Raw genomic sequence first — 12,196 nt, 5'->3', positions numbered from 1 at the left:
GTCCAGGTTGGTTTGAAGCCAGATTCTGGGCTCCTTATGGCTAAGGCAGACCCTTTCCTCATACAAACGAGGAAGTTGCTTCTTAGAAACCTATTCTAGAGTATAAAGTTTGTTCATCTATCCGAGAATTATTATGTGAAAGAGCTATCTTATAGTTAAAACAACCAGGAATCTTGGATTTTTCCCAGCAGTACCGGAATTTATAGATTTTAGGGTTTTTTTTAATTTAATTTAATTTACTTTTTAAATTTATTTTGAGAGAGAGTGAAAGAATGTGAGTTGGGGAGAGGCAGAGAGAGGGAGAAAGAGAATCTCAAGCAGGTTCTGCCCTGTCAGCACAGAGCCCAAATCAGGGCTCGATCCCACAAACTGGGAGATCACGACCTGAGCTGAAACCAAGAGTCAGACATTGAACCAACTGAGCCACCCAGGAACTCAGGTTTTATTCTTTTAAAATGAAGATGATTAAATGAATATATGTTGTTAATTTGACTTAACTGTAAAGCCTGGGCAATATTTTTTATGTAAATCAGTTAATGTATTAGAAAAAAATTATTTATCAGAACCTGTCTGGGCTTGGAAAATGACCTCTGTATGTATATACACCAGCATATACATATAATATCAGAGATGCTAGTGTTTCCTAGTTTGTGTTTTCTCCTGAATATGTGGGCTTATAGATTTGACCTTGGTAGTTGATATTAATATGACCACATACTTTGTACCATAGTCTTTTTAGTAGGCATGGGTATGAACTTCTGTAGCCCTCTGTGCTTTTTGTTCATCTACTCGTAATTACTCGATATTTGTCATTCCTATAGACTATGAACTCCATGTGGGCAGGGGCCATGCATCTCTTTGTCTCCATATTCTGGCAGGTACTCATGTATCTGTTGAATGACTGATTGAGAGGAGGGGGCTATAGGGTTAGACCACCTGAGTTCAGATCCCGGCCCTACCACTTAACTGGCTATGGGCAAATTACTCACATCTCTGTGCTTTAGTTTCCTCATGGGTGATAGGGGCAGCAATATACTCTACATACTAAGGTGGTTATGAAGATCACATAAGATAACACGTGTAAAAGCACATAGCAAACTCTTAATATATTGTTTAAGGCAAAATACCTCGCCATCATAAAATGGTTAGAGTTGAACTTTTTCATGTCCCATGAACTGTAACACATATGTTGACATTTCATGGGCAGGATTAGAGAAACAGCCTTTAGATTTTGAATTTTAAATAGAATGTATTATTTGCTGAAGGGTTGCACCCATGCCGTGATGGGTGGGCCATGAATGTGTCCCGTGATCTGTTCAGAGGATGGCCTTATTTAGATGTGCCAAGTCTGTGTTCTGTAGGGAGAAGCTCACACACATCTCAACTAGACAATATTTAAACCCTAGAGATCTGAGCTTGATTATTATACCAAGGTCAGGTGAGGTTACTACATGAATAGATTTGATAGATAGAAATTGTTTACTTGAAGTTTCCTGAGTGTATGTGTGGAATATTCTTTTTTATTTTAAGGTAGACTTTCATGCCCAGCACAGATCCCAACATGGGGCTTGAACTCACAACCCTGAGATCAAGACCTGAGTTGAGATCAAGAGTTGGATGCTTAACAGACTGAGCCACCCAGACACTCCTATCTGTGGGATATTCTTTTTTTTTTTTTTATTTGTTAATTTTGAGAGAGAGAGAGAGAGGGAGAGAGTGAGAGAGAGAGCATGAGCAGTGGAGGGCCAGAGCGAAAAGGAGAGAGAAAGAATCCTGAGCAGGCTCCATACCGCCGGTGTGATGTGGGGCTCGAACTCATGAACTGTGAGATCATGACCTGAGCTGAAACCAAGAGTTTTACACTTAACCAACTGAGCCACCCAGGTGCCCCATATCTGTGGAATATTCTTAAAAATTAAATTACTCTTTAAGTTAAAAAAAATTTTTTTTTAACATTTATTCATTTTTGAGAGACAGAGAGAGACAGAGTGCAACCAGGAGTGGGGCAGAGAGAGAGGGGGACACAGAATCCGAAGCAACCTCCAGGCTCTGAGCTGTCAGCACAGAGCCCAACACGGGGCTCTAACTCACGAACCGTGAGATCATGACCTGAACCGAAGTCAGATGCTTAACTGACTGCACCACCCAGGCTCCCCTATGTTTAACTTTTAATAAATGACCAACCGTTTATGAGAATGGTTGTATTCTTTTGCATTCCCACCAACAATATGGGAGAGTCTAGTTGTTTGCCATCTGCCAGAACTTTGTATTGTCACCTGTTTTCTTTAATGGTGGCCGTCCCAGTAGGTTTATAGTGGTATCTGACTGTGGGTTTCATTTGCATTGCTCTATTGATCTTGAGTATGTTTTCACATGCTCATTTGTCATCTACCTCTTTTTTGGTAAAATGTATCGGCTGACTTTTAAAAGAAGATTCAGATGAACATGTATTAGAGCAATGACATGAGGAGTATAATGCAACTCTGACGACATATCACTAACTAAGCATTTTTACCTTTTGAAAACAATCCCACTCAGTCCTAGATATGGTCATTCACTCATGAGTTTATTTTCTTCGTCAGCATTCACTGGGTACCGTGTGTATGCCAGTCAATAAAAACAGACTTTGGGCGTTTGTTTTGTTGGGAAGATCTCAGGACAGGGTTACAATAGGGGGAAAGAGCTGGATTCTAAGGAGGTATGAATCAGCATGATATATTTAGGGAACTATAGCTTATTTTGATTATTCGTGCTTGATAAGCTAATTAAAAATTCTAAGAGCAGAACCTAAGACAAAAGCAATATCCTCACCCTGCCCCCATATTATTCTGAGTTGCATATCTCCAGAGACAGATTTAATTATGGCTTCACCCTGTGCGAGGGAGGGTTCTGGGAACAGCCTGGGTGTCTATGTAGGGAGCGGTATGGAACAGCCTCCCTCTCCGGGGGCAGCCTGTAGAATACAGAGGGAAAATGTCCCCAGGCATCTGAATTAGCTATCAAAAGAGTCTGGTCTGATGCCATGCACTTTCCCTCTTAGTTTCTCACTCAGAGCCTTATCACACTCTGAGCATCCAGTCCGGAACACCACTGGTTGCCTGGATAGAAACCAGAAGGTAGAAAGGAGACAGAGTTGGATTATTCTTAGAAGTAGCTACAATCACAGCAGAAGTGGCAAATGGACATAGAAGCCCAGAAAAACAGAAGAGAAAATCACAGGTGTTCAAAATTATGAGATCCCCAAATCACGGAACAAAAAGTTTGTGTTTCCCACCAATATTATCTTTTAAAGAAGTTAGGTAAATATGTGCTACAGTTCTATACATACATACATAAGCCAAGTGATTAAAAACAAGCTTTAGCTTGTTTAAACGGACAACTTAAACAGACAACTTTCTTTGTATGTCAACATTAATCTGTAGGGGATTCCTCATTTCTCTAGGAAGCCAGTAAAAGAGGTACGCTATCTCGAATCGTGCTTGCTTTCGGAGTATTTCCTATCTTTGGGCTGAGACAGATCTCCGGGAACAGGCAGCTTCAAACTGACGGTGAGATACAGCTGTAAGTCGCCTGGAGTTGTACCTCTGAGTGATCGACAGGGCAGGGATGCATGTTTCAAAACACGTGTCTTAGACCTCTTCTACCTTTTCTACCTCCTTTGAGTATGTCTAAATTTACGTGGATTGGAAAGGTCTCTGTAAGGCACAAAGCCCTGCAAGACAGATGTTTTTGAAACCAGAGATTTCATGCTGCAGAGAATTGATTTGTTTGATTGATTGATTTGTTTTTCTGCTTATTTTTTTCTATGCTTTTTGGGAAGAGTTTCCGTGGGAAGGTTGGCTATATTCATATTCCTCATTTCAAAGCCCAGTTTCTTTTTATTACTATTTTTATTTTTTTTTACATTTTATTTTTTTAATGAATATGATTTATTGTCGAATTGGCTTACATACAACACCCAGTGCTCATCCCAAAAATCAAAGCACATTTTCATTGTTGGGCCATCTTCTGCTTTTAGGTCTGTGTATTTCTGGATATCTGTATTTACTTATTCCCTTTATTCTCGTTGCCCACTACTGTTCTCTACTCTTGTTTCCCTCCTCAGAGTCAGTCTCTATAATGTGTTTGATACGTATGCTTGGATTATATTTCCTTGTAAAACATACAATTTTTTGTGTGTTAGTTGATTTTCAAGTGACACAAATACCTAACAGCATAAGGTTGTGCGGTAGACCTTGTTCCGTTTCTCCATTTTTCACTCAGTGCTGTCTTTTTAAGCGCCACCGATGTTGCTGGTGCTGTACCCGGTTCATTGCTTCTCACTGCTGCCTAGAAGAGAGCAGTGTGCGCCTGCCATAATTTACAGACCGGCTTCCTAGTGATGCACTCTGGCCTTGACCTGATTCCCTGCCACCATAATCCGCACTATAATACATAGTCACACGGTCTCACAGTCGGGACTGTGCAATGTTGCTTTGGGAGCATTTTCCCAGGAGTAGGGCTGTTGGGTCATAGGATGTATGACAGCAAACCGCTCTCCAGGATGACTCAACTGGTTCAGGCCCTCACCAGCAGTGCACATGGATTCTTCTTTCGCCAGCCCATTGATATGTAGCATTGTCCTACTTTCTGATTTTTGCCAAACTGACGGGTGTAAAGTGGCATCTTATTATTTTAATTTGCATCTCCCTGATTTCTAATCAATGTAAGCATCTCTTTATAGATTTGGTAAACATTCAGGTTTCCACTTCTTTGAATAGCATTTTAAGCCCTTCACGCGATTTTCTACAGGGCTTCCTGTCTCTTTCTTACTAATTTGCAAAATTTCCTTGCGTAATCTGCAGTTCTCAAATTTTAATGTGAGTATGAATCACCTGGGGATCTTGTTAAGATGCAGATTATGATTCAGTCAAGGTAGGAAAGGGCTCAAGATGGTGCATTTCTAATAAGCTCCCAGATGATACAGAAGCCTCAGGTCCTTGAACCACCCTGTGAGTAGCAAGGTTCTAGATGCTAATTTGAGACTTTGCAGAAGTCTGTCTCTCCAAATTTGTCATTGCTCTGTCATCTTTGTCTAGATTTAATGTAATCAAACATCAATATTTTGCCTCGTGGGTTAGTGCTATTTGGGACGTATTTAAAAAGTCCTTTGTTATATCTGGGTCACAGTGATCTTCTCTATTTTTCTCTGCTAACTTTGTACTTCTATTTCACACTATTTCATGCTTTTAATCCATCTCAAATCACCTCTGTATTGAGTATACGTTAGGTAAGCAATTTTTATTTTTCTACTTACAGTGACCTAGTTTTCCCAGACCAAATAGTTCATTGTTTCTCCATTGATTTATGTTGCTACCTTCATCTTATTTCAAGTTCCCAGATATACTCTGTTTTCTCTTCTATTCCCTTGGTTCAGATATCTGTTCCTATAAAGTATCATACTGTTGTTGTCTTTATAGTTGTGAAGTATGTTTTCCTATCTGAAGGGCCACTATTCCAACCTTTGTTCTTAAACTCCTAAAGATTCTTTGTGAATCTTTATCCTTTTAGGTAAATTTTGGAGTCGATTTGTTTAGTTCCTGAAAAAGATCTGACTGACATTGGAGTTGCATCGACATTATAGATTAATTTGGGGGAGGTACTGATGTTTTTACAATGTTGTCTCATTTGTGAAGAGGGATATATTGCCATTTATTCAGATGTTTCATGTTTGTAAATAGATTTCAAAGTTTTTCTCCATAAAGTCTGTGGGTCGTTCTTAATTATGTTAATTATAAGTACTTTACTGCTTTTGTTGCCTTTGAGAACACTATTTTATTTCTGTTATATTTCCTACTTGATTATTTTTTGTATAGATGTAAGTAATTTTTGTTAGCTGATCTCTATCTCACAATATGCTGGCCTTTCTCATTTGCTTATCTGTTGCTTTGATTAGCTTTTCTATGTAGATTATTACATTCTATGCAAATAACGACACTTCTGTTATCTTCTACTGTTTGCTTTTTTCAATTTTAATTTTGTGCATTTGTTACTTATTTTATTAAAAATCAGTAGACTTTACTTACTTTTTTAGCAGTTTTAGGTTTACAGAAAAATTCCACAGAAAGTGTGTAGCATTCACATATATTCCTTCTCCCACCACCCAGTTTCCACTAGTATTAACATATTGCATTGGTGTGGTACATTTGCTACAAGTGATAAGCCGATGTTGATACATTATTATTAACTGAAGTCCATGGTTTACATTAGGGATCACTCTTGTGCTGTACAGGTCTATACGTTTTACCAAAACGAATGTATACTGTCATGTATCCATCATTACAGTATCATACAGAACAGCTTCACTGCTCTAAAGAATCCGCTGGGCTCCATGTATTCACCCCTGCTCCCAACCCCAACCCCTGACAGCCACGGATCTTCTTACTGTCTCTACAGTTTTAGCTTTTACAGAATGTCATGTGGTTGGGATCGTATAGTATGCAGACTTTTGAGACTGGCTTCTCTTACTTAACAATATGCATTCAGGGGCGCCTGGGTGACTCAGTCAGTTAAGCATCCTACTCTGGTTCAGGTCATGGTCTCACGGTGCGTGAGTTCGAGCCCTGCGTCTGGCTCTGTGCTGACAACTCAGAGCCTGGAGCCCGCTTCGAGTTCTGTGTCTTCCTCTCTCTCTGCCCCTCCCCACCCCTGCTCACACTCTCTCTCTCTCTCTCTCTCTCAAAAATAAATAAACATTAAAACATTTTTTGAAAAAAACCCAATATGCATTTAATGTTCTCCCATGTCTTTTCGTGGCTTGATAGCTCATTTCTTCTTCTTAATTTTTTTTAAATGTTTATTTATTTTTGAGAGGGAGAAGAAGAGAGAGACAGAGCAAGCGTGAGGGAGGGTAGCAGAGGGAGAGTGAAGGGAAATCCCAAGCAGGCTCCGCACTGTCAGCACAGAGCCCGACGCAGGGCTTCATCCCACGGACCGCGAGATCATGACCTGAGCCAAAGGCGGACGCTTAACTGACGGAGCCACCCAGGCATCCTGCTCGTGCCATTTCTTGAAACGACCGTCCCCTCTGCACTGAGTTTGCTTTGCTCCTTTGTTAAGGCTCAGTTGACTGTCTTCGTGTGGGCTTGTTTTGGGCTCTCGTGTGTTCCGTGGATGCACTTGCTCTCTCGCCAGTATCGCACTGTTTTTATTACTGTGGCTGATTTTTAATTTGTTTTATAGCCTTGTACTTCTAAAAAAAAAATAGGATTTGAGATAGATTGCAATTTCGGTTACACTGGAAACAGGACAATTTTAATAAGATAAAAATTGTAAAATATTAAACTATTGATTCTTCTGGCAGTGGCTGCATTCTTTCAAGAGCCAGAACACACAGAAATATTACAATAGAGTATGGAGTAGCCTGAGGACTTTTTACCTGCTGTCACTTATCTGATGACGTTGAAAATTGTTAGTTTGGACAGAAAAATTCTGAAGTTGGGTTATTCTTAAATATTATTATTTTCCTTTCAGTTTATGGTGATTGTTCAGCTAGTATTGCATAGTTAGTTGTATACAGTTCATTGGAGACACGTCTTAATATTTTAGCTATTTTAAGACTCGGCCTACCAGAGAATGCTTATTGAAATATGCAACCGTGACCCTATATTTTTGAATTTTTTTTAGGTCAATGATGCCTTCCTTCATGTGATACAGCGCAAATCCATGGGGAAGGTGCTTATCTCCCTGAAATAAACCCTCACCTCAGCAGCAAATTCAGCATGTCCAAATCTAAGCTCCTCATCTTTCCAAAAAACCTCCTTTACCTCCAGTGTTTCTAAAGGTGTGACTGCTTTCCTGATTAATCCAGGTTCAGAATCTTTTAGAGGCATCTTCGATTCTGTTTTCTTATTCCTAGTAAATAGTGTGACACATACTGTATAGTCCTAGTTTGTCCGTATTGGAGAGGGAAAGGAGGCTGTTAGTAATTACACCAGGCAAGCAAGGTGTCCCAGGCAAAGCAGGATGTATGGCCGTTCTGTTCACAATGCCTCAGTGGCCGGGTTCTGTGATCCCCACCTGTCAAGATATCTCTCACCTCCGTATCCTCTTTTCCATTCCAACCAATTATGTTTCATCTGCTAATTCCAGTAACTTTCTGACTGGCTTTCCAACCTTTAAACGTCCCCCACCCCTCCATCTTTGTTATACATTGTTGCCATGGTGACCTTCCTAAAGTACAGCTGTGACTGTGTCTCTTCTCAGAAAACCTGCCATGGCTCCCCTTGGTCTACATGGTGGAGTCCAGACTCCTCAAGCTAGCATTTCTTTGTGTCCACGGCCTTGCCACGCTCTGCAGCCTCAAGTTACACAACGCCTCCGGTCCCTCCATGTGTACTTAGATTTCCTGCCAACCCCCCTTTTCTCTGCTCAAGCAGTTTCCTCTGCTCCCTTGTCCCTGTCAAACACGAACCTTTCTGACTTCCAAGACCGACCTCTGCCATGAGCCTGCCCCCTCAGGAGGCTGGTCATTTCTTCCCTTACACCTTCCTGTAGCTTTTTCCCTGGGATTTGTCACATTCTGCCTGGCACCAGAGGGAGCAGCATGTCTAGTAGAATGAACACAGGATTCTGAATCTAAGATGTGGGTTCGCATCCTGGTCTCACCACTTCGGAGGTGGTTACTTAAGGTCGGTGAGCCTCCATTTTCTCATATTACAATATCTACCTCACAACGTTGTCGTGGGCAACACATGCAGCAATTGGGCAAATTATCCAGTGCGTGGTGAGCTATTAGCAAATGCTCGTTACTTTTACTTCTTTCTTTCCTCCTTTCCCAAGGTAGCATAAGTTTTTTGAAAGCGGGTACCATGTCTGATTCACCTTTGTACCTCCCACAATTCCTATCACAATGAGTAGTAAATACGCCATACATGGAATTGATTTTAAATTGTCTACAAGTCTTAAATTGTGGGAGTAAGTTAAGAATGCGCCAGCCTGGAAACAAACCAAATGTTCATCAGCAGATGAATGGGTAGAAAAAATGTGGTGTATACACACAACAGGAATATTATCCAGCCTTAAAAAGGAATGAAATTCCGACCCATGCTGCCACATGATGAACCTTGAAGACGTTATGCTAAGTGACATAAGCCAGTCACAAGAGGACAGACATGGTGTGATTCCACTCCTAGAAAGTACCGAGGGTAGTCAAATTCATAGAGATAGGAAGTAGAATGGTGGTTGCCAGGGGCTGGGGGGAGGACAGACTTGGGGGGGGGGTTATTGTTCAGTGAGTACAGAGTTTCAGTTTGGGAAGATGAAAACGTTTGAGGGATAGATAGTGGTGATGGTTGCCCAACAATGAAGAATATAATGTCACCGAACCGTACATGTAAAAATGGTTACAATGATGAATTTTATGTTACGTATGTTTTACTACAACAAAAAATGTAAAAAAAAAAAAAAAACCCACAAAAAGCCCCACAACATATTACCTCACATCTGAGTGAATCCATGCAGAGAAGAGAGCAGAGTGTGAGTTGAGTGCCCAGCTTAGGTTGATGTGAGCTCCAGTCTCTGCCCATGGCCAGTCTGCGGGGCGAGGTCCTCTACATTTGTTTGTTGTTCTCTACTCGTCCTACTCCATGAGTGATAATTCCCAAAAAAGTGAGTGGTGGGGTGGGGGTAAAACAGACGCCTGACACCACAGGGATGGGGGTACTTTTACTCATTCTTGAGGAGAATAAGTACTTTTATTTGTTCCAATAAATGCGGCTTTGTTTTCTGATAAGTCCTTCAGGCCATTTGGAAACACCTATCTTCTCAGGATCTCCTCACCAAAAGAGCTCTTGGAAGGACTGAATTGTAAAATCGGGAGTGAACATTTGGGGAAAGAATTGAAAACCGAGAAAGTAGCAGAAGGTGGGGGGGTGGGTGTCAGGGAAGCCACCCCTGTGTCTGTTGTGGGACCTTGTGGTGCTTCTGTGAGGGCCAGAGCTCACGCTGCACCTCTTCCTGCAAGCAGGGGAGGGGCGGGAGGGGGGGGGCAGGACAGAGGATCTGAAGCAGGCTCTGTGCTGACAGCATCGAGCCCGATGTGGGGCTAGAACTCACAAAACCGAGAGATCACAACCTGAGCCCAAGTCAGGCGCTCAACTGACTGAGCCACCCAGGCGCTCCCAACCTTACTTCCTCTTAACCTGAGCTAGTTTGTATTTAAATGACAGTTGGTCTTCAAAAATATCAAGACACCAACTTTGAGGCTAATTAAAAAAATTTCCTGTCACCCTTTGGGATAATCAAAGACTTGCTTGGCAGAGAGAAGCACGAAAGATCAGGGTTGGGAAAAGTGTGCAAGCCCAGCGGGGAGCTACCTTTCCTTCTGTTCAGAGCTGATCAGTAGGTGTCACCAGTAATAAAGATCGATTGCCCTCAGCTCACTAACGTCAAAATGACTTAGATTGAAAGAGGCAGTCATTAAAGAGAGCGAGTTTCTTCAGGTTGAACAAGTATTGGTTAGAAGCCCTAATGACCTGCTCCCTGCTCGCCGTGTTCCTGCTTCTTTGGGATGATTTGATTTGAAAGCATTTGACTCATATTTTAGTCACTGTTTGGCCGTTCCAGCGTCTGAACCACTAGCCTGAAAAAAAGAATCAATGCAGCTCCGAGTGACCGTATTTATTCGATATTCAAGATTTTCCCCAGCTCTTCCCCGCCGGCTGGCTGCCGGACAAATCGCTCCCACACACCTACCTCTTCTTTTTCACCAGCTGTGGGTCTGTCCACCTGCACACACTTCTCTCAACAACTCAAGTGAGGTATTAACTATGGGATAACCTTGTCTCTACATCGTCAGGATATTTGTCCCCGCTCCTTCCTCTGCAGCTGTGGCAAAGACCGCGAAAGATTTGTTACGTAGCAAGCGAAGAGAAATAAAGGTGTCCTCACGTCATCGCTTGTGTTCAACAACAACAACAACAACAAAATTAAATAAAGGAAGAAAAATTTGCACTATTATTTCTTCCACTTCATTTTTCCTCTCAGATTGTGTAAGTGAATCAAAGAGCAGTGAGTTTTCAAAATAGTTCTTGTTTATAAAAGTCATGGGAAGGGAAGGCCCAAATGAAACGAATGCTGGCATGTCTAACTGTTCTCTTCCCGTGGCTTCTTTGTCACAGCTTATTGCTAGATGGAAGCCCTGAGGTGGAAGGATGCTGACTTCTGGAACTTTGCTATTGTTGAGAAATCCTATACAGAGTGATTATTATTTTTAAAAAATTTTTGCCGTATGTAGAAATAGTTTCTTAAACTTCAGTGAATTGCCTCGTTATTTTAAAAACGGTGTTGTTAAAATGATCACAAAACAGTCATTGAAAAAAATCAAAGCAGCAAAAAGTTTATGAGTAGAAGTTGTTATCCTATTTTTCTCTAACCTGCCTGCCTTTTTTTTTTTTAATGCTTATTTATTTTTGAGAGAGAGAGAGAGAGAGAGAGAGAGAGAGACAGAGTGCGAGCAGGGGAGGGGCAGAGAGAGAGGGAGACACAGAATCCGAAGCAGGCTCCAGGCTCTGAGCTGTCAGCCCAGAGCCTGATGCGGGGCTTAAACTCAGGAACTGTGAGATCATGACCTGAGCTGAAGTCAGATGCTCAACCAACTGAGCCACCCAGGTGCCCCATCTAACCTGCCTGTCTTACTCCCTTTCTCCAGGGAAACCACAGTAAGCAGTTTGGTGCTGCTTTGGTAGATCCTTTAAACACATACACACGATGCATACACACAGAGGTTTTGTTTTTGTTTTTGTTTTTGTTTTTAAATAAAGACATACATAGTTTTTAAAAATAACCAATCATCAGGGCACCTGGGTGGCTCAGTCAGTCAAGTGTCTGACTCTTGGTTTCAGCTCAGGCCATGATCTCCCAGTTTGTAAGTTTGAGCCCCACAACGGGCTCTGTGCTGGAGTGTGGGGCCTGCCTGGGATTCTCTCCCTCCCTCCCTCTCTCTGCCACCCCCACCCTGCACATGCACACACGTACGCTCTCTGTCAAAATATATAAATGAATTAATTGATCATAGCATGCACACTGTTCTGTATTGTACTGTTTTTAATCAGTATGTCATAGACATCATTCCATATTAGTAAAATAGACATCTCGTTATTTTTAACAGCTGTTTAGTGCTCCAAAATGAGGATATGTATCATATGCAACCACTTCC

The 12,196-nt window shown here is 41.6% G+C and overlaps 1 protein-coding gene across 9 annotated transcripts in view; it reads left to right on the top strand.

Moving 5' to 3' along the window:
* Positions 1–12,196, top strand: part of LOC125155237 (quinone oxidoreductase-like protein 2) — a 40,872-nt gene that overhangs the window by 18,450 nt on the left and 10,226 nt on the right. For 3 of the 9 annotated variants that reach the window (XR_007148099.1, XR_007148100.1, XR_007148097.1), the window contains 2 exons: positions 3,443–3,548; positions 7,666–7,754. The exons of 1 other annotated variant lie outside the window; for it this stretch is intronic. Coding sequence is in view for 4 of the 8 variants with exons in the window: in XM_047840283.1 (XP_047696239.1) it covers positions 3,443–3,561; positions 7,666–7,690 (144 nt within the window). In the remaining 4 variants the exon portion in view is untranslated. Of the gene's footprint in view, positions 1–3,442; positions 3,562–7,665; positions 8,923–12,196 lie in introns of those variants that run through there. 5 more of the 9 variants (XM_047840283.1, XM_047840282.1, XR_007148098.1 and 2 more) reach the window with 3 other exon arrangements.

This window comes from Prionailurus viverrinus, chromosome F1, assembly GCF_022837055.1.
Source record: "Prionailurus viverrinus isolate Anna chromosome F1, UM_Priviv_1.0, whole genome shotgun sequence".
In the NCBI taxonomy this organism is placed as follows: Eukaryota; Metazoa; Chordata; class Mammalia; order Carnivora; family Felidae; genus Prionailurus; species Prionailurus viverrinus.
The sequence above is the reverse complement of the archived record's forward strand: the minus strand, read 5'-3'. Positions and strand labels throughout refer to the sequence as shown.